General features: G+C 43.0%; 1 protein-coding gene across 5 annotated transcripts in view; it reads right to left on the bottom strand.

Annotated features, from left to right (window-relative positions):
• The window catches only part of ITSN2 (intersectin 2), a 123,475-nt gene that overhangs the window by 75,588 nt on the left and 24,794 nt on the right, over positions 1 to 23,093 (bottom strand). For 3 of the 5 annotated variants that reach the window (XM_019537307.1, XM_019537306.1, XM_019537308.1), the window contains exon 2: positions 21,022 to 21,085. The exons of 1 other annotated variant lie outside the window; for it this stretch is intronic. In XM_019537307.1, the coding sequence (XP_019392852.1) occupies positions 21,022 to 21,052 (31 nt within the window). In that variant the 5' untranslated portion in view covers positions 21,053 to 21,085. Of the gene's footprint in view, positions 1 to 21,021; positions 21,086 to 21,268; positions 22,530 to 23,093 lie in introns of those variants that run through there. One more of the 5 variants, XM_019537309.1, reaches the window with a different exon arrangement.

Genomic DNA, 23,093 nt, shown 5'->3' with positions numbered 1-23,093 from the left:
GGAAGCCTACCAGTGCCTCAACCGCTATAATAAAGTAAACTGTAAATACCTATACATTTTGGTGTTTGATTATTATTATTATTTTTTTTATCATGGAAAATCAGAGCACCTTCTTGCCCCCTTTGCTCACCACGATGCAGGCCCAGCTGCAGCTGTCCCCCAACATTGCTTTGTGGTGCTAAGCAGCCCCGACATGCTGGTGCCCTGCCCATAACATTGCCCCTCACTCCCCTCCCACAGTCCCTGATCCCCTCCAGGCCCGCTGAAGGGGACCCGTAGCTGCCAGGGCTACAGGGGCCAGGGACCTGGGTCCACAGCAGCACCCAAGCCCTGGCTGCTGCCCTGGGAGGCAGCTGCTGCTGCTGCAGAGCCAACTAGGTGGAGGGAAGGCAGATGCAGGCTGCCCGCTGCAGGCACGGGACTCCCTGCCCTCCGCCCAGGACCTGCTGGCTCAGTGGATGGGACCCAGGATAGCAGGGTAGAGCAGGGCCAGATGAGGAAGCTCGGTGCCACCGCCAGGAGCCCCATGCCTCTATTGTGAGGCACCCCTTGCCCTGCAGCAGTGAGGGGCACAACTCTGCACTGCTGCTCCCACTGCTGCCAGGTGGGCAGGGGGTACCTCGCTATTGTGGTGTGGAGGTTGTGGCAGCAGATCCAATCTTCCCCACCCTGCTCTACCTGGTCCTGCCCGCTAGGCCCCGGGGGGAGGGTGGGGGCAGCCTGATCCCAAAGCTGGCAGCCCACATCTGCCCCCCACACTGCACATAAATTTGGGGGCCATGTGTCCCCCATGCTCCTTCCGGGACTGCATGCAGCAGTGGGGAGCCATCCCCCACCCCACCGCCCCCCAGATGAGCTGCCTGCAGCTCCGTCCTGCTCCCTGCCCAGGCCCTGCAGCTGTGCATTCCAGCCCTGGGCCCCACACACGGTCCGGGTTGGGCAGCACCCCCAGTCCCAGACATGCCCAATTCCTTCCTTCCCACACTATGGGGCCTCAATCCTCCCCATCTCCCAGATTTACCAGCAGGGGCTGCTCTCCAGGCTGCCTGTAGCCATGGGCATGTATACGTGTGCACATGGAGCCCCCCCTACCTGACCACCATCCTCTTGCTCCCTGAGGCCCCTTGCAGGCTGGAATTCTGCCAGTCTGCAAGGGGAAACCCACCATTTCCCACATTTCTCTCCTTAAAAGGAGAAAATCCAGGTTTTACTGTATTTTTTCATGGTGAACAGAAAACGGAGATCCCAGCTCATCAAGTAGCATTTTGTTGTCAAATCTGAATCCAAAATACTTCATGGGGATGTTCATTTCAACATTCAATAGAAAAAAAACTAAGTTCATTAAGTCATCAACTGGGCAAAACATTGGCAACAAAGACTTGAAAGCCTCCACATATTTTTCAGCACAATTTAAGTTAAGGATCTGCTAAATCCATCCAAGCGAGATGGTCTGATTTTATGAGTTCTCATTTAAAACTAGACAAAAAACCTGTTAGTTACAAGTCAATTTAGCTCAAATCCAAAATAAAAAAAAAAAACTATAAACAAATACTACCATACATTTACCTAATGTTTCAAGATTCTGGCTCACCCCTTCATTCACATTCACAAGGGTGACTGTGCCCAAAAGCTTGCTAAGAACTTCTTTCCAGCTACTCAGTCGGTCTAATAAAAGATACCACATCTACTCAAAGAACCCTGCCTGCCTGTGTCCTTAGACCAACATGGTTACAACCAAAAACCCAACCACTTTACCTACAAAGTAGTGTAAAATAATCATTACTTTTTTTGACCAGAGCCTTTTGTGCACTCCTGCAGTTGGAAAAAATGTACTAATTGTGTGCTACGAGTTACCTTTTCCTACCAGACACATATCTTTCAAGATCTTAAGAATGCTGCCATGGCCCCAGTAACCTTGAGAGGAGCCCACAGAGCTATTCTATGAAGGTAACATTTGTGTGAAGTGAACTACTGACACATCACTATGTAACCCTAGCCCCATGGCAATTAACTGCTGCATACTCTGCATTGCTGATTCTTAGTTCTAGTTTTCACTGGAAAAAGGTCTGGCAGTACAGAAACACCAGCAAGCTCTCAGACACCATTTTTACTATCAGAATTGTGCTTTTGCTGGCAGAAGGTATCATATTTATCCAAATCCAAGATGACTTCAAATGTAAGATGAGTCCCCAATAAATTAGATTCTATTTATAGAAAGTCAGAAATCTGTTACAGTTTTCTGTGTATTGAATCTAACCACTGGAGGGTCACTGTGAATTCATTCCCCTCACTGCAGCAGCAGGGAAAGCAGTGGGGGGTAGGGCAGGAGGGGCAGGTGGACAGACCACTGCCTCTTGCCCTCTACCCACCCTGACACTTTCACTTTGCCTCCCTGCTACCTACACCCCCCAGCCCCTTGCCTATCCCTCACCCCCCAGGCCTAGAGCTGGGGCTGCAGTAGCTGCCTGCCCCAAGCTGGTTCAAATCCAAGACAAGACTTTTCCACACACCCCCTCCCCATGTTGATCAGAGAAAAAAAACCAACCTTGTCTTAGACTTGAGTAAATACAGTATATCATCTAAATGTTGTGGATAAACAGCATCTACAACAGTGTAAAAATGTAATTTAAAAATCCCTGCCCTGAACCAATACTGTTACGCTGGCAAAAATGTTTAATGTAGACCTTGGCTTAAAGATACAGCATGGAAGACAGGCCTGCAAACACCCACTGTCACTTAGAGGCCTTAATCAAAGATCACTGGCATTTTATCAGATGCGAGTCAAATGCATGTTTAAGGTGGCATATATTTCATCCATTTGAATATCGCACCCATGAAAACAAAACTGAGCTTTAGCAATCATTATATGTAATAATCGTTCACTTATATAAAGTTGAAATAATTTCTCAAAAGGCCAGTTCACGCTTTTCGTCTCTTGATTACTTTGAAGTGAGGAGAAATCAGATGTAAACATCAAGACGGAAATAATGTGCTTTCAAAAACACGCTAAACTTTCAGACTTCTAAAACTACTACCTGACGGCAGGCAGGGATTGAAATTCTCTGATAACGGGTCAGGACGAATACTGAGAAACATGTGACAGCTCTTTAAAAATTAGCCTGGTCTACCACAGCTTTTCTAGCCTAAGCAAGTTAATAACAAATCAGATCTTTAAAATCATATCACTTGGATTACTATCAGACTTCAGGGGAAAACAAGTTTAGTTCAGTGAGGACTTTGCATCTTATCTCGCAAGAATTATCAACATCCAAGAGGTATAGTTTGGAAAACCCACCAAGTTGTCTTCAAGCCATTAAAGCACTGTACTGAAGTTCTGATGGTTTAAGAAAAAAAAAAAAGTTTGCAAAATTCCTGACAGAAATTAGAGGAAGAAAAAAAACACAAGACAACATTTAAAAAGTTATCCAAAGTCCTGATACCTTGCTAGACAGGAAACTTACACTTTTTAACACTGTAAACCAAAGTCCTGAAAGTATCATACCTTATAATGGACATAAACCCTGGTGTCTAGCATGGTCTTTTGGGACTGGTCCAGAAAGCAACAAGTACCATAAAAATACCATGCAAGAGAAATGGCACACTGGCCCATTTGACATTTATAATTCTACATACACTTTGCTTTTCAAGGGTTTATATCACAAGATGAGAAACACAGAGATGGCACATAGGACTTCCAGATTCAAAAACATTTGGACATGTTGTGCAGTAGTACCAGAGAACGTTTTTTAAGTGATGCTACTGCACTCCATGCTGTCACGAGTTACTGTGTAATATTATTCGGCTACTGCACAGTCAGCATCTCGTGTAGATGTGCCCACTGACTGGTATCTGGCCTCAAGTCTGAAGCTAATATAAATTCAAATGATATATTTCTAGAAGTCAAACTCTGGAAAGAGCTAAACTCTGAATTTTACTCCATACAAACCTGCCCATTGCTTATTGTGTGAAAGAAGTTTTTGCCATCTTAACCTTTTGTTGTTCCTTTTGGTCAAAAGGATACTTTTCCTACTTATTTTTATTTACAGAAAAAAGGCATTTTTCTGTCTCTCTTCTAGAAAAGGATTTTAGTTTTAGAGAAGACTCCGGTTATACTTTAATAAAAATGGTTATTACCAAGAATGTCTGAGGTCAGAAGAGTGAAGCCTGAGCTCAGAGTCCAGACACCTCAATCTTACTTCCTCCTCAGACACGCGCAACTAGAGGAATAGGAAAAAGGCAGGCATACAGATTCCCAGCCCTGTAATATATCTGAAAGTCCAACATCCATGCATCCTGATAGGTAAACACATAAAGCCAGAAACCTTTAGGAAAATATAATATTCAATGCAGTGCCATTGGAGGGCAGGGAGAGGGCAAATACAAACACTTTTACTGAGGATCACAAGAATCACTCCTTTTCCTTTACAGAATACGCTCTCAGTGACATTCATAATTCCAAGAGGCAGTATGTGAAGACCTACTTAAAACAATGCTCTTAAGGGTGGTTATATTACGGCCAGCCAAATATTGCTTCAAAAGTTCATCAATAGTCTGATATGCTCCCTTTTTTTCAAAAGGCTGCTTTGATGGACCATCTTATTCCTTTTGTTCCTAGGATACAGCGGAATCAGACAAGGAAGGAAAAAGATTTTGTTTTTCTTAATAAAAAGGTCAATCACAAAGAATAATTGGTACTACAGAGGACATGGAAAAACAAATTCTGAGCCTAGAAAAAGAACAAAGAGGCTTGAAGAGGTCAAATACTTCTTAGTGCAGGGGTGGGCAATTATTTTGGGTGAAGGGCCACTTACTGAGTTTTGGCAAGCGATCGAGGGCCACACGACAGGCAGCCAGAGTTTTCTAAATTTTTTAGAGGCCCCATGGGCTGGATAGAATGGCCTGGGGGGTTGCATCCAGCCCACGGGCCGCATTTTGCCCACACCTGCCTTAGTGGTTGCAACGTGGGGCGGTTGCACATCAGCCTACATCAAGTACATCTAGGCACACAAACTGACTTTTCACCCAAGGGAAGTCTTCATATTTTCCACAAAGTGTCAGAGGAGTGACTTTTGTTCTTTCTGCTGATGGTAATTTTTTTCACAGATTTCATAGATGCTAGAGCTGGAAGGGACCTCGGAAGATCAGAGTCCAGCCCTCTGCCGTAGGGGCAGGAAGTCAGCTGGGGTCAAAAGATCCCAGCAAGATAAATGTCCAAATGTGTCTTAAAGAAGTCCAGGGTAGGTGCTTGCACCACCTTTGGAGACAGTCTGTTCCAGGCCTTGGGGGCTCGGACAGGAAAGAAGTTTTTCCTTATGTCCAGCCTGAAATGGTCTTGGAGAAGTTTTTCTTTCTTGTTTTTGTTTTGTATTTGAACGGCTTTATTTGTAATCAAAACTATGCTCCCGCAAGCTACAGATTTAATTAATTCTCCAGAGAGGATAAATCTAAATTGAAGCCGAGTTCCTGGTCTACGCGACTCCAAAATGGGCGTCAGTTATATAGTGCCTTGCAGCTTCTGAAAGCAGAACATTAAGCCTCACGATGACCATATGAAGTTACTAAACAGCCCCATTTTAGTGACAAATGTTAATGCAGTGGTTTGCCTCAAGCTGCAAAATGAACAGATTTGTCAAGCCCATACCCCTCCGTCAACTACCTCACTATGTTGTTTCTATCATTTATTGCTCCAAATAAGCTGACTTATCAGGTCCTTCTCATAGCTTCACAGTATATTAGGACAAATGTATTAGTTCCACTCTTCCACTGTCTGTTTGTCAATCCCTAACACTACCTTTCCCCCACTTGTCCTTCCTGAGCAGACCTCTAATAAATGTTCTACAGCCATCCAAACATCTAGTTTGCTTATTCAAGCAAGAAGAGAGATTTATATCTATGTTTCTACATTTCAGTTATATGTACGCTGTAATGCCAGAACACCAAGTCACATTTGTATTTATACAATCATGAAAAAAATAGGGCTGGAAGGGACTCCCCTGCTCATGGCAAGTTCATCCCTGCCTGGACAATCTCAGTCAAAGTCTTAAAAACTTTGAAGGATGAAAATTCTCACAACCTCTTTACGTAATCTTTTCTAGTGTTTAGCCACCATCATAGTTAGAAAGTTCTTCCTAATATCCAATCTAAATTTCTCTTGTTGCAATTTAGGACTGTTCCTTCTTGTCCTCTCTCCTGTGTACACAAAGAAGTATCCATCTCTTCTTGTATTTGAAGACTTATCAAATCCCCCTCTCAGTCTTCTCTCCTCCAACCTTTGTTTGTAAGTCATGTTTCCTGGGCTTCTAACAATTTTTGTGGCTTTTTCCAAGCTTGTCCACGTGCTTCTTAAAATTCAGTGGCTAAAATGGGACACTCCTGATGACAGCTCACCAAGCACTGAATAGATAGAAGTGACTCTTCTACATGAGTCTGAATCATCAGAAAGTAGGGTTGGAAGGGACTCCATGGGTACGTCCAGACAAGTGTAAGTGTGTGGTATGTGGCACTGCAAACCACACGCTCCACGCATGTAGGTATTCACCGCACTGCTCATTTGAAGCGCAGTGGGGTTTTGTGTAAAAAAACAAAAACAAAAACTAAACACACACCTGAAAAAAGTGGGGTGGTGCATGTGGAGGCAGCGTGCGCTGTCCAAAACAGGAGAGTGGCTGGCCGGAGCTACACTTCAGCAGCTGGCCAGGCTCCACGTGGGGAAAGCTGCTGCTGGAGCCCTGGAAAGGAGGCCTCAGGATCCCAGGTAGGGCTGCTGGGGATAGCTCAGATGCTGGCCCCAGCCTCCCCTACCCCACCCAGGGCAACTTGTGATGTGCCAGAGTGCATGTGCATGAGCTTTCCTTGAGGACAAGTAGCAGCAGCACAAGGATGTGGTGCTGCTGTTTATCCACAGGAAAATGCACATGTGCACTCACGTGGATGTGGTCTATGAAGTCATCTAGTACAGCACTTTGCTCAAGGAAGGCACATCCGTGACTAAAGCATCCCACCCAAATACCTGTCCAACCTGATTTTGAATACATGCAAGAATGGAGATTCCAGTTTCTCTAGGTAGCCTGTTTCAATGTTTGACTGCCCTCATAGTCACAAAGTTCCTCCTAATCACCAGCCTAAATTTCCCCTTCTGAAGCATGAGGCCATTTTTCCTATTCCTGTGCCCTACAGCCACAGAGAAAAGCCTATCTCCATCCTCTATGCAATTACCCATCAGGTACTGAAGACTACAGTTCTCCAGACTAAATAGCCCAAATTCTTTCAGCCAATCCTCATGTCTCATGTCTTGCCTCCCAGACCCGTTGCTCTGCCCCGAATTCTTTCCAAACTGTTCACATCTTTCTTGAAGTGTGGGGCCCAAAACTGGACATGATAATCCATGCGAGTACTGTACCAGGTGACTTGCACAAGGTACTCCTGTTAATATAGCCTGGTATGCTCCCCCCTCCCCTTCAACAAGAGCACACTGCTGACTCATTCAGTTTAAGATCCACTGATGTCTTTCTCTGCAATACTGCAGTCTTACCAATCATTCCCCAGTTGGTGTCTGTGCATCTAAGTGCTCTATCCTAAGTGTTGTACTATGCACTCATCCTTGCTGACCTGCATCCAATTCATTTTGGAACATTTTTCCAATCATGTGAACCATCTCCCATTTATTCTAATTAGATCGTAATTTTGTGTTCATATTAGGACTTGCCATTTTTCCTGCTTATTCCCTAAGCTTCTTGTATTACTAGGTAAAGATCTTATATGACTGGTTGTCTGACAAATTTTCCTCTTGATAGTACTTTCTGTACATTGTATTCCACAGGTTAAGTAAGGAGAAAGGTAACCTTGAAGGCCAAGGAATAAGAAGCAATATGGAGTTATAACAAGGTTGTAAGGCAAAATTCAGCAGGGCAAACAGCTAGTTATCAAAGTCTTCTTACTGTCAGGAAGAAGTCATTCAGGGTGCTACCATCATAACACTGGGAGGAAGAACCAAGATAATATGGGGCATGGTTATGATACAAGACGCTAATGACTACACTAATGACTGGACCAACAGAGCGTAATCAGGAACGCAGACACGTCAGCTGGGAGTGGCTAACTGTACAGCCTTTTAGGATATAATTAATGCTCTCATTTACAGCTGGAGCTGCTAGATATTATGGCTGCATTAGAAATACTTGACTGTAGAATCATGCTGGGCCTATTTAAGTTGACACTGTGCTTTACAAAGTAGAAAACTAGTTACTTAATACACTAAGATTTTTTTCTTATGGTCTAGAAACCGAGCCTTTAATAAGTAGAGTCCAATGGTAAAATAAGCTCAAATTCAAAATCTTTACCTTAATAACCAACTCTTTCTAAATTAATAGATCTGTACCAAAACCTTTGATTCAATTGATTATTTCAATTAAGTCTCTCCCTGCATACAAGTTTATATATAAATATATTTAAGAATAAGCCTGAAATTTAACTATTATCCTGCTTCTTAAAAATAAGTTTAAGAATATGACAGAGCATGTTAACAAAATTATCCAAGCATCAGCAAGATTTTAATATACTTATTTTCTCAATTAAAACTTGATTAATATTTTTAACATTTAATCAAAGCACTTTTACAAAATACAGAATGTCATTTGCATTAGTCTCCAAAGCAATTAAAAAAAAAAAAAAAAAAAAAGAAATCACAGACTTGTTTGAGCCTTTCCATTCATCCATTTTTGGAAGTCCTGTTTAACATAAGTATAACTGAGATCCACTGCAATAATAAGAACAATCTGCCAAACAATCAAAACAATGAAGAGACAAAAGGCTTGAAGCTTATTATATTGGTTCCTTTGGTAATACGTATCCGTCAACTCCTTCAACCATGTTTTACTGAAGTTCATTATGAACCAAAAAACATTATTTCCCAGTGGAAGTCTATTCTGAAAGCAAGTGTACCTTACTGTTTCTTCTCTACTGCCCCGAGATCTTGGTATATACATTTGATTGAACTGTACCTCTTCTAATCTCTGGATTCAAACATAAGTCAAGCAGTTCATCCTCTACATATACTTAAATAACACCTGCTACTTTCCACTACAGACAGCACCTGCTCTGTTCACGACAAATGGAGTCCTACACATGCTGCAGATGATTCCATGCACTTTAAACACAGGTAGAAAAATCACAAATCCACTGTTATCTATTGACCTAGGCTCTGCCAAAATTATACTGAAGCTAGCGTATACCCTATGGCTTATTATATTCTAACAGTCTCGAAAAGTTTGCTATGTAGCAAGTCCTCCAATATCAACCTGACAACAAAGAAGGATCCCAATGCCTACTCTCAAGGGAGGAACCGTTCCAAAACTCTGCTGACTACAAAATGACTCAACCCAACTCCAGCACTCAATACGAAGACTGAAGCACCTTGAATGCTCAGCCATACAGGAATTCAAATAGCATACAGAACGTTCCAAATAACAGAATCACAGAAAATTAGAGTTTGGAGGGACCTCAGGAAGTCATCTAATTCAACTCTCTCCTCAAAGTACGACCATTCCAAAGTAGACCATCCCAGCCAACGCTTTGTCTAGCCAGATCTTGTTTTACAAAAGTAAGTATTTTATAAACCAATCAAAAGGGTATTCTGGATCCTACATTAAAAAAAGGGCAGGGGAAGAAATTATGTTTAGAGATGAAGGTTTATAGGTAAGCACAACTTTGCAAATTAGCAATATCCAGGGTATAGAATATTTTTTTGATTACGGAAATTTTTTTGCTCTACTTGTTTTTAGAGATTCATGGATACACATATAAATACACACTGCACATGCCCAATTAAACTGCACTGTACACATTTTCCCAAACTTCTTTCTCTAAAGTTAACTGATAAAATTCTACCTAAATGAGAACCAGTTCAACGCTCATGTCTGTTAATCTTTCAGTGTATCTGGAAAGGTTTCCACCAACTCCTACCATCTTTCTCAAAGCAGATTTAAGATAACTGTATAATCAAAATCAAAACAGCAGATGTGCCATAGAAGTAACTTGGTATGTTGAAAGGCCTGAACCTACACAGTTTCTAATTTAAGGAACATAGTACAGTGCAAATACATTTGACAGAACACTGCAAAGAAAAATTGGGTTTATTATTGGCATAATAATTAGAGGGCTAAATCTGAACTCATTCTGCCAGTACCAATTCATATTATTGAATCATTGTTCAAAATGGATAGGCCATGATGACCAGAGGAGAGAAGCTATAAAAAGCTTAAAAAGGCACCATTTGATTCACAAGTAGTTATCTGTAAATTACAATAATTTATACCACTTTTTTATAACAGCTTACCACAGTATATCTCAGACTGCTAAAGGTTGAACCCTCCTCCAAGAATCTGCATCTCTACCCTGTGTTGTGAAAGCCTTACTTCTGCTGAATGATACATCCTCCCATGGTCTCTCCCTTCATGCTCCACCCTCATTTCAAGAGTGTCTGTATTTTGATGAGCAGTGGAATCGGTAACAACCGGTAACAATGTTTACAATTTAATATCATCAACAATTTAATAAATGAAGCGGCTCATGCCACTGCAGAGCTATTCTATCAGACCCAGAACACATCTGAGGGAAGATTCTGACTCTATTTTGATATCGTTATCTTACACAAGAAAGAATCTAAGCACTATCATAAAGTAAAATCCTACTAAAGGCAAGGCAACCCTACCTTTAACGTAAGTTAACACTAAGTCCTTTCTTACACACCAGGGAATTATGCAATTATGCACCCACACAATTTTGCACATAAAAGGCAGGACTGTGCATAACTACATAATTCCACCCCGGCAGGCTCTTCACCTCCACCGGGCTGGGAGCCCCATGTGGAGGCACAGAGCCAGGTGACTGGAGAGTGGGGTAAGCAGGGAGGGGAGCTCCTGCCTGAGGGGGGAGTGAGGGCAGGCATGGGGTTTGTGGGTGGGTGCGTGGGAGAGCCTGGGGTTTGTGGGTGTGTACAGAAGACATGCCATTGGGCTCGGCTGGCTCTGTGCCTCCAAGTGGGGCTTGCAGGACTCCAACAGGAAGACGTATGTGGAGGCATGGAGTCTGCCCGGCCCAATGGTGCACAACTCCAGGGAAATGTGTGGCAGAGGGTTCCACACCCGCCCACAAACCCCAAATCCCCCACACCCACCCACAAAACCCTATACTCACACCCCAACATAAGCCCTACCCCCAACAACCCCCCTCCACACACACCATGTTATAAAATGGGTTACATAGTTGTATAAATACATAGTTCCTGCATATATTCTAAAGAAGGTTCAAACGGTGTTATATTCAGTTTAATTTGTAAAAAAAAACCAAAAAACCCAACTTTTTTATTTTTTATGTATAGTTTTCATTTTTTCTGCATATAATTCCCTAGAGTATACTTTCTCTAGTCTTTACCTTGACTTAACAAACAGAAAAGCTACAAGCTGCCTTTATTTCACTAGGATTTTACTTCATATTAGTTACCATGTGTTACAAACAGAACTAGAAGGGACTCGTGATCTTTCATTAATGATTTGGAGGATGGGAATGATATACAGTGGACACCACATTGGCTGGACGTGTGCAGCTATTATGCAGGGCAGGGATAACATGCAGGGTGACCTTAATAAACCAAAAGAGAGTTGGGGGTCACGACTGACTACAAGACCCAGGATGTCATCCTCCCGCTGTACTCGGCCTTGGTCAGGCCGCAACTGGAGTATTGCATCCAATTACAGGCTCCACAATTCAGAAAGGACGTGGAGAAGCTTGAGAAGTCCAGAGGATAGCCATGCGCATGATCAGAGGGCAAGAGAAAAAGCCTTATGAAGAGAAGCTGAGAGCCATGGGACTCTTCAGCCTGGAGAAGTGCAGGCTCAGGGGTGACTTGGTAGCAGCCCATAAGTATATAAGGGATGTGCATCAGGATCTGGGAGAATAAGTGCCTGTTCACCAGAGCACCCCAAGGAATAACAAGGTCTAATGGTCAAAAACTGCTGGAAGACCATTTTAGGCTGGACATAAGGAAAAACTTCTTTACTGCCTAAGTCCCCAAGGCCTAGAACAGACTCCCCCCAGAGGTGGTGCAAGCACCTACTCTGGACACACTTTTAAGAAACAGTTGGATGCTTATCTTGCTGGGATCCTTTGATCCTAGCTGACTTCCTGTCCCTTGGACAGAGGGCTGGACCCAATGATCTTACGAGATCCCTTCCATCCTTAATGTCTATGAAACTGAAGGGGTCCGAAGTCAATCCAATCAAATTCAACAGAGAAGTGCAAGATCTGAATTTAGGACAGAAAAATGTAAAGACAAATATACACTGGGGAAAGACTGACTAGGCTGCAGTACTTGAGGAAAGGATGTGGGGGTTACAGTGGACCATAAGATGAACATGAGCTACTACAGACCATTTGCTGGGGAAAACAAAAAAGATAAAAAGCTAGTAGCAGGGCTGTATTAATAGGAATGTCACTTGCATACGCTGGAAATTCATCCTTTCACTCCATTCAGCACTGGCAAGACCTCTCCTAGAATACTGTATCCAGCTTTGGGCCACTCACTCCAAGAAAGATGTGGACAGATTAGAGTCCAACAGAGAGCAACTAAAATTATTAGGAGTTCTGGGAAACATGACTTACAGTAAAGGCTGAAGAAATTTAAAAGGATGTGCAAAAGTATGAGAGATGATCTTCTGAGGTCCCTTCCAGCCCTAATGCCTATGAAATCTATGACACGGAGATTATTTGGTTTGTACAAGTGAAGACTGAAGGGGGATTTAATAACTTCAAATGCCTGACAAGTGGTTATAACAGGCTGGAGACAGACTATTCCCTGTGGGTGCAGAGGACATAACCAGCAGCAATGATCTCAAATTGCAGCAGGGGAACCTTAGGTTGGATATCAGGAAGAACTTTCTGACCATAAAGGTGGCTAAGCACTGGAACAGGCTACCCAGAGAGGGTGTACAATCTCCACAAAAGCAGGTTAGACAAACACTCGACTGGGATGGCTTAAATCAGCAGTGACTGTGTCTTGAGTCAAAGGTTGGACTAGATTGGGGTGGCCAACCTGCAGCACATATTCCACTAGTGGCATGGGCAGCCTGTGTGCGCACTACATGGTAGACCAGAGAGGGGTCAGGCAGCTGTTGGTATTTTTCTGGTTCTGAGATGGCAAAATCCCTTGCTGAAAGGAGTATTTCCGGGGCAAGGGGAAGGACTTCTGGTTTCAAAGGTCAAGGGTTGGGGGGGGGGGGGCACTTCTGGTCCCAAGATGGCAACCAGGGGGCAGGGCACCTGTCAAGGGGCGGGGGCTACCCATGTGGCCCTCGACTGCTTGCCATAACTCAGTAAGCAGCCCTCCACCCAAAATAATTGCCTGCCCATGCCTTACATTTACATACAAAGAAACTACATTAAATACACTATCTTTGAACTGCTGCCAAAAGCAGCATATGTTCAGTAATAGAAAACAATGAAGCTGATTAAACATAGCAAACACTGACTATGACTACAAAGTACGTGGCTCATATGGGGCAAACATGCCCATGGTAACCTTTTGTACTGTTTGTTGGTGTGTGTGTGGTGTGGCCCTTAAAAACAAACAAACAAACAAACAACCTCCCCCCCAAATGGGCAGTTGCTGCCTCAGGAGGGACCTAGCACCAGACCTGGGGGGACTGCAACACCAGGCCAGCAGTGAGATGGCCAGAGCCAGCCCTGACACCCTCCCCTTGCTGTCAAAAAAATGCTGCTGCATTTGATCTTAGCTAAAAGGCCAAGATTTTTTTTTTTTTTTTTTAATTTTCATGTCTCAGGCCAAATTATGCAAATCAGTTCTGAATTCTACTGACTGCAGAAGTCTGTGTGGTGCTACCACCAGCAAGTACCCTCCCCACCCTGCCAGACTCTTCAGCTTGGGGCTCCATATATTCCCAAATTTTTGGCAGACATTCTTCTACATGCAGGCCTCAAGCCCAGAGGCCTTGAAGTTCAGATGCCCCTGAGTTTTGCTTGCCCTTAGCCAAAAAGGCCAAAGGAACAAGTGAGAGAGAAATCCCTCATCTCTATAAAAATAAAGCATGTGGCTGAGATCATTCCGGAGGCTACAGCAGACTTTTGTAGGGAGGCCTGCCCGCAGTGCACTGGATAAGTCTCCACCCTTAACTACACAATGGCATTCAAGGTGATCTCAGCCTAGTGATCATGGTATTTCTCCTTGATCTGAGCCAAAAGACCAAGATTTTTTTTTTTTAAAGAAAAATTTGTGTGTCCCAGGTCAAATTAAACGTATCAGGTCCAAATCATTTTGAATCATCCAAGAACCATACCATACGTGGCCCTGCTACAAACTCCAGACTCCTGAAGCAAGTGTTATTCTCCCTGGCTGGGTCCACTGTGGCTCCATAGACAGGCAAAGACATTTTTTCCACATGCGGTAAATTGTATTGTGTGTCCGTTAACTTCACCATCACTTCTGTCGGGACACCGCCTGCCTCATCAAATCCTACAAACCTGTTGAGCTCAGTCCAGGTGAATGCTTGAGAGGAGGCAGAGAAAGCACTTCAAGAACACCCTCAAAGCCAACTTTAAAAAATGCAACATTGATATCAGCTCATGGGAGACTATCACCCAGGACCACCCCAAATGGAGGAATAGTTTGCTGCAAGGATCTCAGTATTTTGAAACCTTATGACGAAAATAGGAGACAGAAAAATGGAAGCAGCAGAAACAGCACATGACGGACTGAACCAAGAACCCAGAGCCATCTACCCCACATGGAAACATCTGCCTGAGCTCCAACAAGGTCTGTCAATCACTGATGGGCCTCGTCAGCCATCTTCGGACTCAAAGATAAGGCAATCATGCAAGACAATTATACTTCATTGAGAAGGATTGCTGATGATATTTGAGTAAATACAGTATTCTCTATTCATATAATGATACCCCAGGCATGACAGTTTCACTAAACAGCCATCCTATTGGACCTGAAATTTCATGTATTGACTCCTTCAGAATTTTGGGATGAAAATAGCTGGTGCCAACGAGAGCACAGGAATCTCTGAGCATTCCTCCACAGCAGCGCTGACAATGTCCATGTATATACCCTCATTTTCACTAGCCAGCCTCCTTTCACCATTCTGATTGAAAACTCAGGTGCAATATTCATTTACTTTTTGAATCACTCCTAAATTTATCTTTCATCTCTAGCTCATCCTTGCATAGTCACTTCTTTCCTTGTTCTCTTTTTATTTATGTCAGAAGAACCTTTTGCAATTTGTTTAAATTACCTAAAAAGCTCGAAGGATGGGACAACACACAATGGACGTAAATTGCAATGAGACATTTAGTTTAAACATGGGGGGGAGGGCACAAAACCCCTCTAAGAATGGCTAAGTGCTGGAAGAGGGATGAAATCTTCCTTCACTGGGGTTAAGAGCAGGTTAGACAAGATTAAACAAATAGCTGACTCCTCAAGGTCCCATCCATCCCTGTCTTCTGTGATTCTATGACTTTCTTGGCCTGTCAAAAGTCTGACTGGCAGGAGCTTGTCCTGATGCTGACTTTGATCTGCCACAAAGCACAATATTCTTGTGCAGCAATAGAACAGAAATGTGAGAGTATAGCTTAAAAACGGAGAGGTGTCAACACCCGCTGTGCTTCCCTCCAGCTCCAGCAAGGGGTTATAGTACCTGGCATGACCACCTTCACTTTAGCTTGCATACAATTGACTTGAAGTTTCCTGAAATCCAAGATGAGTTATCCTTCTTCTTTTCTCTTTGGGACCAGAAATTAAGAGCTAGAGACTTCACCCCAGAGTCTTTAAGAGCAGGTACAGCTGCATCAGTCTTAGCACTAAAGTGTTTCCCCCTTAAATGGTAGGTCTTCTGTGGTATTCAACTTTTATGGAAGTCTAGATCCTTACAGCCATTACTATTTCTGTATCACCATGCTAGGTGCCATAGCAAATGGCTCTCTTGACTGCATCTAAGACTTTTTACAGGTTCATCTTTGCTACTGTCTGGCCTTTAGATATCAAAGAGGTTAAGTTCTTTCTGGAGTTGGAAAGCACTTTATTAATGGAGGTTGAGAATCTCCCGAACCTGGAAGCTGTAGCTGCTATTGAGGGTTTTGTACCCGATCCCTGGAGATACCCCATATCAGAAGCTTTAAGAGCTATATGTATTAGGAAGACAGCCAGCAACTCCAGGAGGCAAACTGCAAATATACTACAATATATAATGCATCTATCTATCTAGATTTATATTACATTTGCTATAACTGCAACTGAGGAAGAAGTGGTGAAGTAGGTGTAAAAATAAAAGAAACCTGATTTCTTTTATCTATTTCCTGTACTATGGGATAAGAGGAGGCAGCAACTGATAATCTATCCTGGCTGGGTCCATTATGGCTCCACAGATGGACAAAGCCATTTTGATCAACTGTATTGTGTCTGTTAACATCACTATCACTTCTTCTGTAGGGACACCACCTACCTCATCAAATCCTAGAAACCTATTAAATCTTCCAAGTTGTGGCCCTTCCAGGAGGAGAGAAGTTTGGGTACAGCCCCCAGACTCTTTGAAATGGGAACAGGTTTCAGGCAAGTCCTCCTACTTGGGACATAAAAGAGCAAGGATTGGCTGGAAGGCAGCACGTGAGGCTGAGACAAAAGACTGGCTTTGAGACTCAGAGCATGACCATGTTTGCCCCAACTTTGTAGAATGCTGAGCCAATACGAACAAAATGTTCCAGTGGGCAACAGAAAAGATATATGAACTCTAAATAAATACAAAGGGATCTCAATAAAATAGATCAACTCCAAGCCATAAAGAGGAAAGAACTATGGACTGATGGATAGCAGACGGCTCTGTCTACAGCCCAAAGGTAATGAAGAGGGAAACTGAGAGTAGGAGCAAGCACTGCTCTCTGTGCCCTCAAGGTACTGCTGCTGTCACTCCGTCCCCGCTGGGGCAGAGCCAGGACTAATCCAAGTATCATTTTGGCCACCTGTACTGAAGGAGAAAGACTTGGGGGACTTGCAGAGCCACCTGCTTCTCTAGACAGATAGTCAGGCAGGCACTCCCAAAAGTCAACACTTGAGGGTGCCCTATGACATCATCGTTAGGTGGGAACGGAAGCAGGAATGGAGTGTCTTTTGGCTGTGACACCGTTATAGTTTTAAATTAATGTTGTGTTTGTTGCGGGGGGGGGGGATGGGGTACATTTTAAAGTTTTAGGGTGTTGATTCTTATCTTGTGGGTTGCTTGTTACTGTACATTCCTCTGAGCCTTTTTGGATCAGGCAAGATATAAATCTAAACAACAACTATGTGATGCTGGAATACCTGCATGCCCCATACTTCCAAGACCAAGCCCAGGAGGTAAATACACACCCACTAAAGAAAACACGTATGGATAACCACTCATAGGAAACTAGCACTTTTCATTAATATGACCTCAAGCAGTTTGCAAAAATGAAGGCCTCATGAGCTGGGAACTACAGCAAATAAAGGTTGATGACATGGGTGAGGCTGCAGTTGGAGTACTGCGTCCAGTTCTGTGCGCTGCACTTCAGGAAGGATGTGGACAACATCAAGAGTGTCCAGAGGAAGGCCACTTGCATGATCAGAGGCAGCTGGGCAGGCCCTTTGAGAAGAGGCTATGATACCTGCACCCATTCAGCCTCCGCAAGAGAAGGCTGAGAGAGGATCTGGTGGTTGTCTATAAACTGGCCAAGGGAGACCAGCAGGCAATGGGAGAGTCCCTGTTCCCCTGAGCACTACTGGGAGTAACAAGGAATAATGGCCATAAGTTGACGGAGAGTAGATTCAGGCTAGATATCAGGAGGCATTACTTCACAGTCAGGGCAGCTAGGATCTGGAACCAACTTCCAAGGGAAGTGGTGCTCGCTTCTACCCTGGGGGTCTTCAAAAGGAAGCTAGATGAACATCTTGCCAGGGTCGTTTGACCCCAGTACTCTTTCTTGCCCATGGTAGGGGGTCGGACTTGATGATCTGCTCAGGTCCCTTCTGACTCTACCAACTATGAAACTATGGTGTACTGGCACAACTACAAAAGAAAGCATACCTTACTGAAAGCTGCAGAACAAGGGAATGGCAGAGCTCAGACTACAACCCACAATGCCAGTGAACCCAACTGTAGTTAATGTATGTGTCGTTATGTGTGGCACAAGTCACCAAACTATAAAGAAAGTTGCATGTCACATACCTTTAACCTGCCCAACTTCACTCAGTCCAGTAATCCATTTTGACCAAGACTATTTGTGAATTTTAAATTTTTGACCTAATTTAATCTAAACAGCCATTTTTTCTGTGCTGGAGACATTTCATTGCCACTCATTGAGATGATCTGTCTAATTCACTCATGAGTAAGTTTGCCATCTCAAACTTAATTTTATTGTACACCATTACAATGTAGTCTTTTATTTCTGCGGACATCTGGTACACTACACACATCCACTAGAAGGACCTGCTACTTTTTTAAACCAGTGGGCACTCAAAAGAATGCTGAAACAGAACATTTCAAGTCTTTACATAACTAACAAAGTAAAAATGCGGTAATGAAAGAGCATGCCAAGAATTTCCCTCTTGGACTGATAAAAAAAAAAAGGAAGAGGGCTGTCCCCTAAGATTTCTGCTGATACACAAGGATGGAGAAGTACATGGTCAGCATCCCTTTCTCCTTGCCATCTGGTTCAGGATAGCTTGGCAGTTCAGCTGCCTAATGCCTTGCTTATTCCTCATCTAGCACTTGGAGGCACCACCCATGTCAGAAATCTTAATTAGTTAGTGTATGAAGGAGGACCTCAAGTGTGTAATAAATGGTAAAAGCAAATGATCTATTTGAATGGAAATAGCATTAGCAATAAAACACAATGAAAAAGAACACAGGCTTTCTGTAGAAACTCTTCTCCTTATAAGGTTACCCAATGCTTATTATCATGAAATCTCATGAAGTCTTTATCTTCTCCCCAGCTGACTTGCTTCAACTGTAATTAATTCTGATTAAACATGAAAAGCTACATTCATTCATTCAGTGTGTTCTGAGAGGAAATATTTTAAATGAAAGCCATATTTTTTTCTGTTTTGTGGGTGTTTTCCAAACAGTAGGTAGCCAACTCTGTAAGGGGAATCCCCTTACATTTCCTTGGCATTTTTCCTTTGACGGCAGTACAGAGGAACAAGGTGTGCTTCTGTACAGACAGAGCAGAGTTCCCTGAGCCAGCAAACCTATGAGATCTCCTGGCCCTCTGCCTCAAATGTTCCTTGTCCCTCTCCCAGTGCTCAGCTGGAGAAAGAGAAGAGGGTAGGGATGACATATGACAAAAAAGCATCAAAATAACAAAAATCTGGGAGGGAAGAATAAAGGGAAAATGGTAGAGATACGCAAGACCTGCCTGATCATGAGGTCTGGAGCACCCAAAATAGTTTCTGTGGTATGCAAGTTAGACAGCACTACCAAAGGAAGCAAAGAGAGGAATTTGGTCATATTGGTCTGAAGTCAGTCAGAAGACAGGTCTCAGAGGTGCCACCCTGCCCTAACTGATTTAGAAAGGCAAAAGCTTTTCATAGGTGAAAGCCTACCTCTTCACATGCTATGAATGCACTTGCAGAGGGCAGAGGCAGTAAACAGACAGGAAAAAATGACATACAAAGGATAAGGAGAGAGGAAGGAAATGAAAAGTAAACAAATAAAAGACAAAAACAAAAAGGAAAAATACAAGAGGACCTCAGGGCTCTATCAACGTTTTTGTCTTCTGTCAAAGAAGGTGGAAGGGACAATCTGATGTTCACTTTCTTTTGCCTGACAACTGACAAATACAACACACACATCCCATTTATTCTAGCATATCAATTATTAGCAAGTCTGTGAAGTAAACAAACGCTATTACTGGATGCAGCTATAGTTACACTGCATAAAAATGTGCTCGTGAACATCACCATAATGTTTTTTTCACACATTTTGTTTTACAAATCCATCAACCCAGTCCATCAACTACATTTTTATCTTACAAAGACACAAGTTATTTTTCTTTAGCATAAAAACACCTTATCCTAATGTATTGTAATAGTAATCAGCTTCTGAATTAGTTAATGAAAACTCAGCCTTGAATTTGCTTCTTCTAATAACAAACCAGACAAGTTGCATGTTTTTACCCACAATACCAGATTTCCCCCTTTTGGCCAATTCAAAATGCATGGCTCCACCCCTTTCCCTTTTTGGGTACCTTTGTATACAACTGTGAAGTCATCCAGTAACACATTAAAATATCTAATTTCTCAGCAAACAAAGTAACCTATTTCTTTAAGATAAACTATTATCTTTAGGAATACAGGGATTCAAATGACCGTTACCTAATTGGCTCTTAACATATTAACCTTCTAAAAATTTATCTGGAGCATGTCTTTGAAAGGAAATAGGGAGAAAAGTAGCTTCTGCATTTCACATTTCAACAGAATATGAAATCAGGAGGGAAAAATATACAAGGTGATCTGCATGATTTTTAAGCATAAGCTACACTGATTATGAATAATCAATGCGCTGAAATACAGGAGACAGAAATGTTGGTTATATCTAAATTAAGATATCAAAACCTTAGGTCAGATTACGTAACAGATGGGTACATGAATTTAACTGATTATTACCTAGCCTATTCCTCACTAGAAGTCATTCAGTATTCAAAATATAGTCACATTCTTCAGTGTGTATGCAACAATACTTTAAATCTCAGCTCACTAGATGCTCCAGGCATAGCTGCACTCTAGATTATACTGCAGCAACGCTCGTGCTGAAATTCTCCAATTCACGTAGAACACAAACTGGAAGTGAGAAGACAGACAGCAAACAGTAGACGTTCTACGGTAAGTTGACTAAGACACTGATACATACATTACAACCAGTTACTTACTCATAATATTAAACAGAAAGACAACAAATGCTCCCCAACCCCACATACATGCACCCTGCTCAGGCTGCTTACCATTCATGGCTGTGTTAAACTGAGCCATCATGGTCCCGAATGTGCCTTGCTAGCTTTTAGCCATCTGCAACATAAAAACATTGTCCAATTAATAATGCAACAAGGGCAGAACGCAGCTTAGTGCTCCCGCTGAGCAGAGGGAATGTCTGTCCCCTTAGCTCACACTTCTGACAGCAAACAATGCAGGGCTTCAGGCTGCTGCTGAACAAGCCAAATTTATGTTTGGAAGGGAGTGGGGGATTTTTACTGGGTATGCAGTAGTCTTGAACCTAGTAGCACGTTCTTAAAGGAAAACTGTGCCGACCATGCACATACTGCTTAAGATCCACCCACGCAGGCTTGACAACACACCAGGACACACGCTGCACAGAACAATCCTTCACTGGAAAGAGGATGGCCTGGACCACCTAACAGACCTTTCCTGACTTCCATGACTTGGATTAATATTTTTTGACGTTAGAATTTATAGATTTTCTGTATTTATAAAACAAAAGGAAGCGTAATATTCAAATTTGTCAGTTCAATATTGCATACATGACTTTCCACAGAACTTGCAAGTGTTTCGGCAGAAACCCACTGCTTTCTATAAATAACTAACTGATAATGAAATTGCACAGTCAGTTTTCCTGCACATAACACCAGTACCTAATACTATTATGAAGTCATTGCTTTTTTGCTAGTTTATCAAGACCAGAAGAAATCATTGTCTGATACTTCTCAATAGAATATGCTTTCAAAATAAGATGCAATTATTTCTTTCTATGACCTGATATGACATGCTATATTTCTTACTAATGACTACAATATATTCTGCTTTGTCACATTTCAGGAGTACTTAACACTTACTAGTTCTTTATATTTGCAAAACATTAACTAACATACTTACAACGTGCCTCAGTTAGGTACTACCCATTTTAACGGATCAAGAACTCAGATAATGACCTGAAACAAAGCTCTCCAATTTCTTAGCAGCTGGAGGCTGTGAGCTGCAGGCCACAGGCCACCTGGGAACTTCCCCCCTGAGCCAAACACATGGGCTCTTCCCGCCCAACTGCTGTACCATGTGTGGGCACAGGTGCCCCAAGTACAACTTCAGCTCCCTGGTTGTGGACTGCTCTGCTGCACCACACCATGCCAGGGCCCCATGTCATGGGTTTCCCCAGCATTGTGGGCTGTTCTGCCCTGTGTCCTGGGGTGGGGCAGGAAGCAGAATCCAAAGGGAGGGAGACCCCAAAGCCTTTTGATGCTGATCCTGCAGTTGGAGTGATGGCAGGAGTGGTGATAGGGTGGAAGTTCAGTGGCTGCAAACTAACCCTTCCTGGGCTGCATGCAGCCCAAGCTCTGCCAGCTGAACAATCTTGACTTAAAACACTATGCATAAGATGGTGCCTCAATGGAATCATTTTAACTTTGACATGAAAAAGTATATGGCTCCTCACCTTCTACTTTGAGACTAAAATCTGTAACTACTGTTCAGGAAAGAGCAATGAACATGGCACATTTTGTTGAATAAAAACATGAAAAAAAACCAAACAGAATACAGAAGGGAATGGAATACAGAAGGGAAGGGAAAGTCTTTCTGGACTTCAGCAAGGCCATAGACACCATCTCCCACCCCATCCTCATTAAAAAACTAGGCGACTGTGGCATTGATGCCTACAGTCAGATGGATTGCAGATTGGCTCAAGGGTCATATACTCAGAGGGTGGTGGTGGTGGACAGGTCATATTTGACCTGGGGGAAAGTGGGCAGCGGAGTCCCCCAGGGCTCGGTCCTTGGGCCCGCGCTGTTCAATTTCTTCATCAGTGATTTGGACGACGGGGTGAAATGCAACCTGTTTAAATTTGTGATGATACCAAAATTCGGGGTGAGGTGAGCACACTAGTAGGGAGGGAAAGAATGCAACAAGACCTAGATAGGTTACAGGAGTGAGCTGACATCAACAAGATGCGTTTCAATACTGGCAAGTGCAGGGTGCTGCACTTAGGCAGTAGAAACCAGCAGCACACTTATAGAATGGGAAACTCCCTTCTCATGCATCCACAGGTGCATCTCAAGTACAGCCAGGGAGG

Source organism: Crocodylus porosus, unplaced genomic scaffold, assembly GCF_001723895.1.
Source record: "Crocodylus porosus isolate Cpor-Errol unplaced genomic scaffold, CroPor_comp1, whole genome shotgun sequence".
Lineage (NCBI taxonomy): Eukaryota > Metazoa > Chordata > Crocodylia > Crocodylidae > Crocodylus > Crocodylus porosus.
This window is presented reverse-complemented; position numbering and strand designations above follow the sequence as displayed.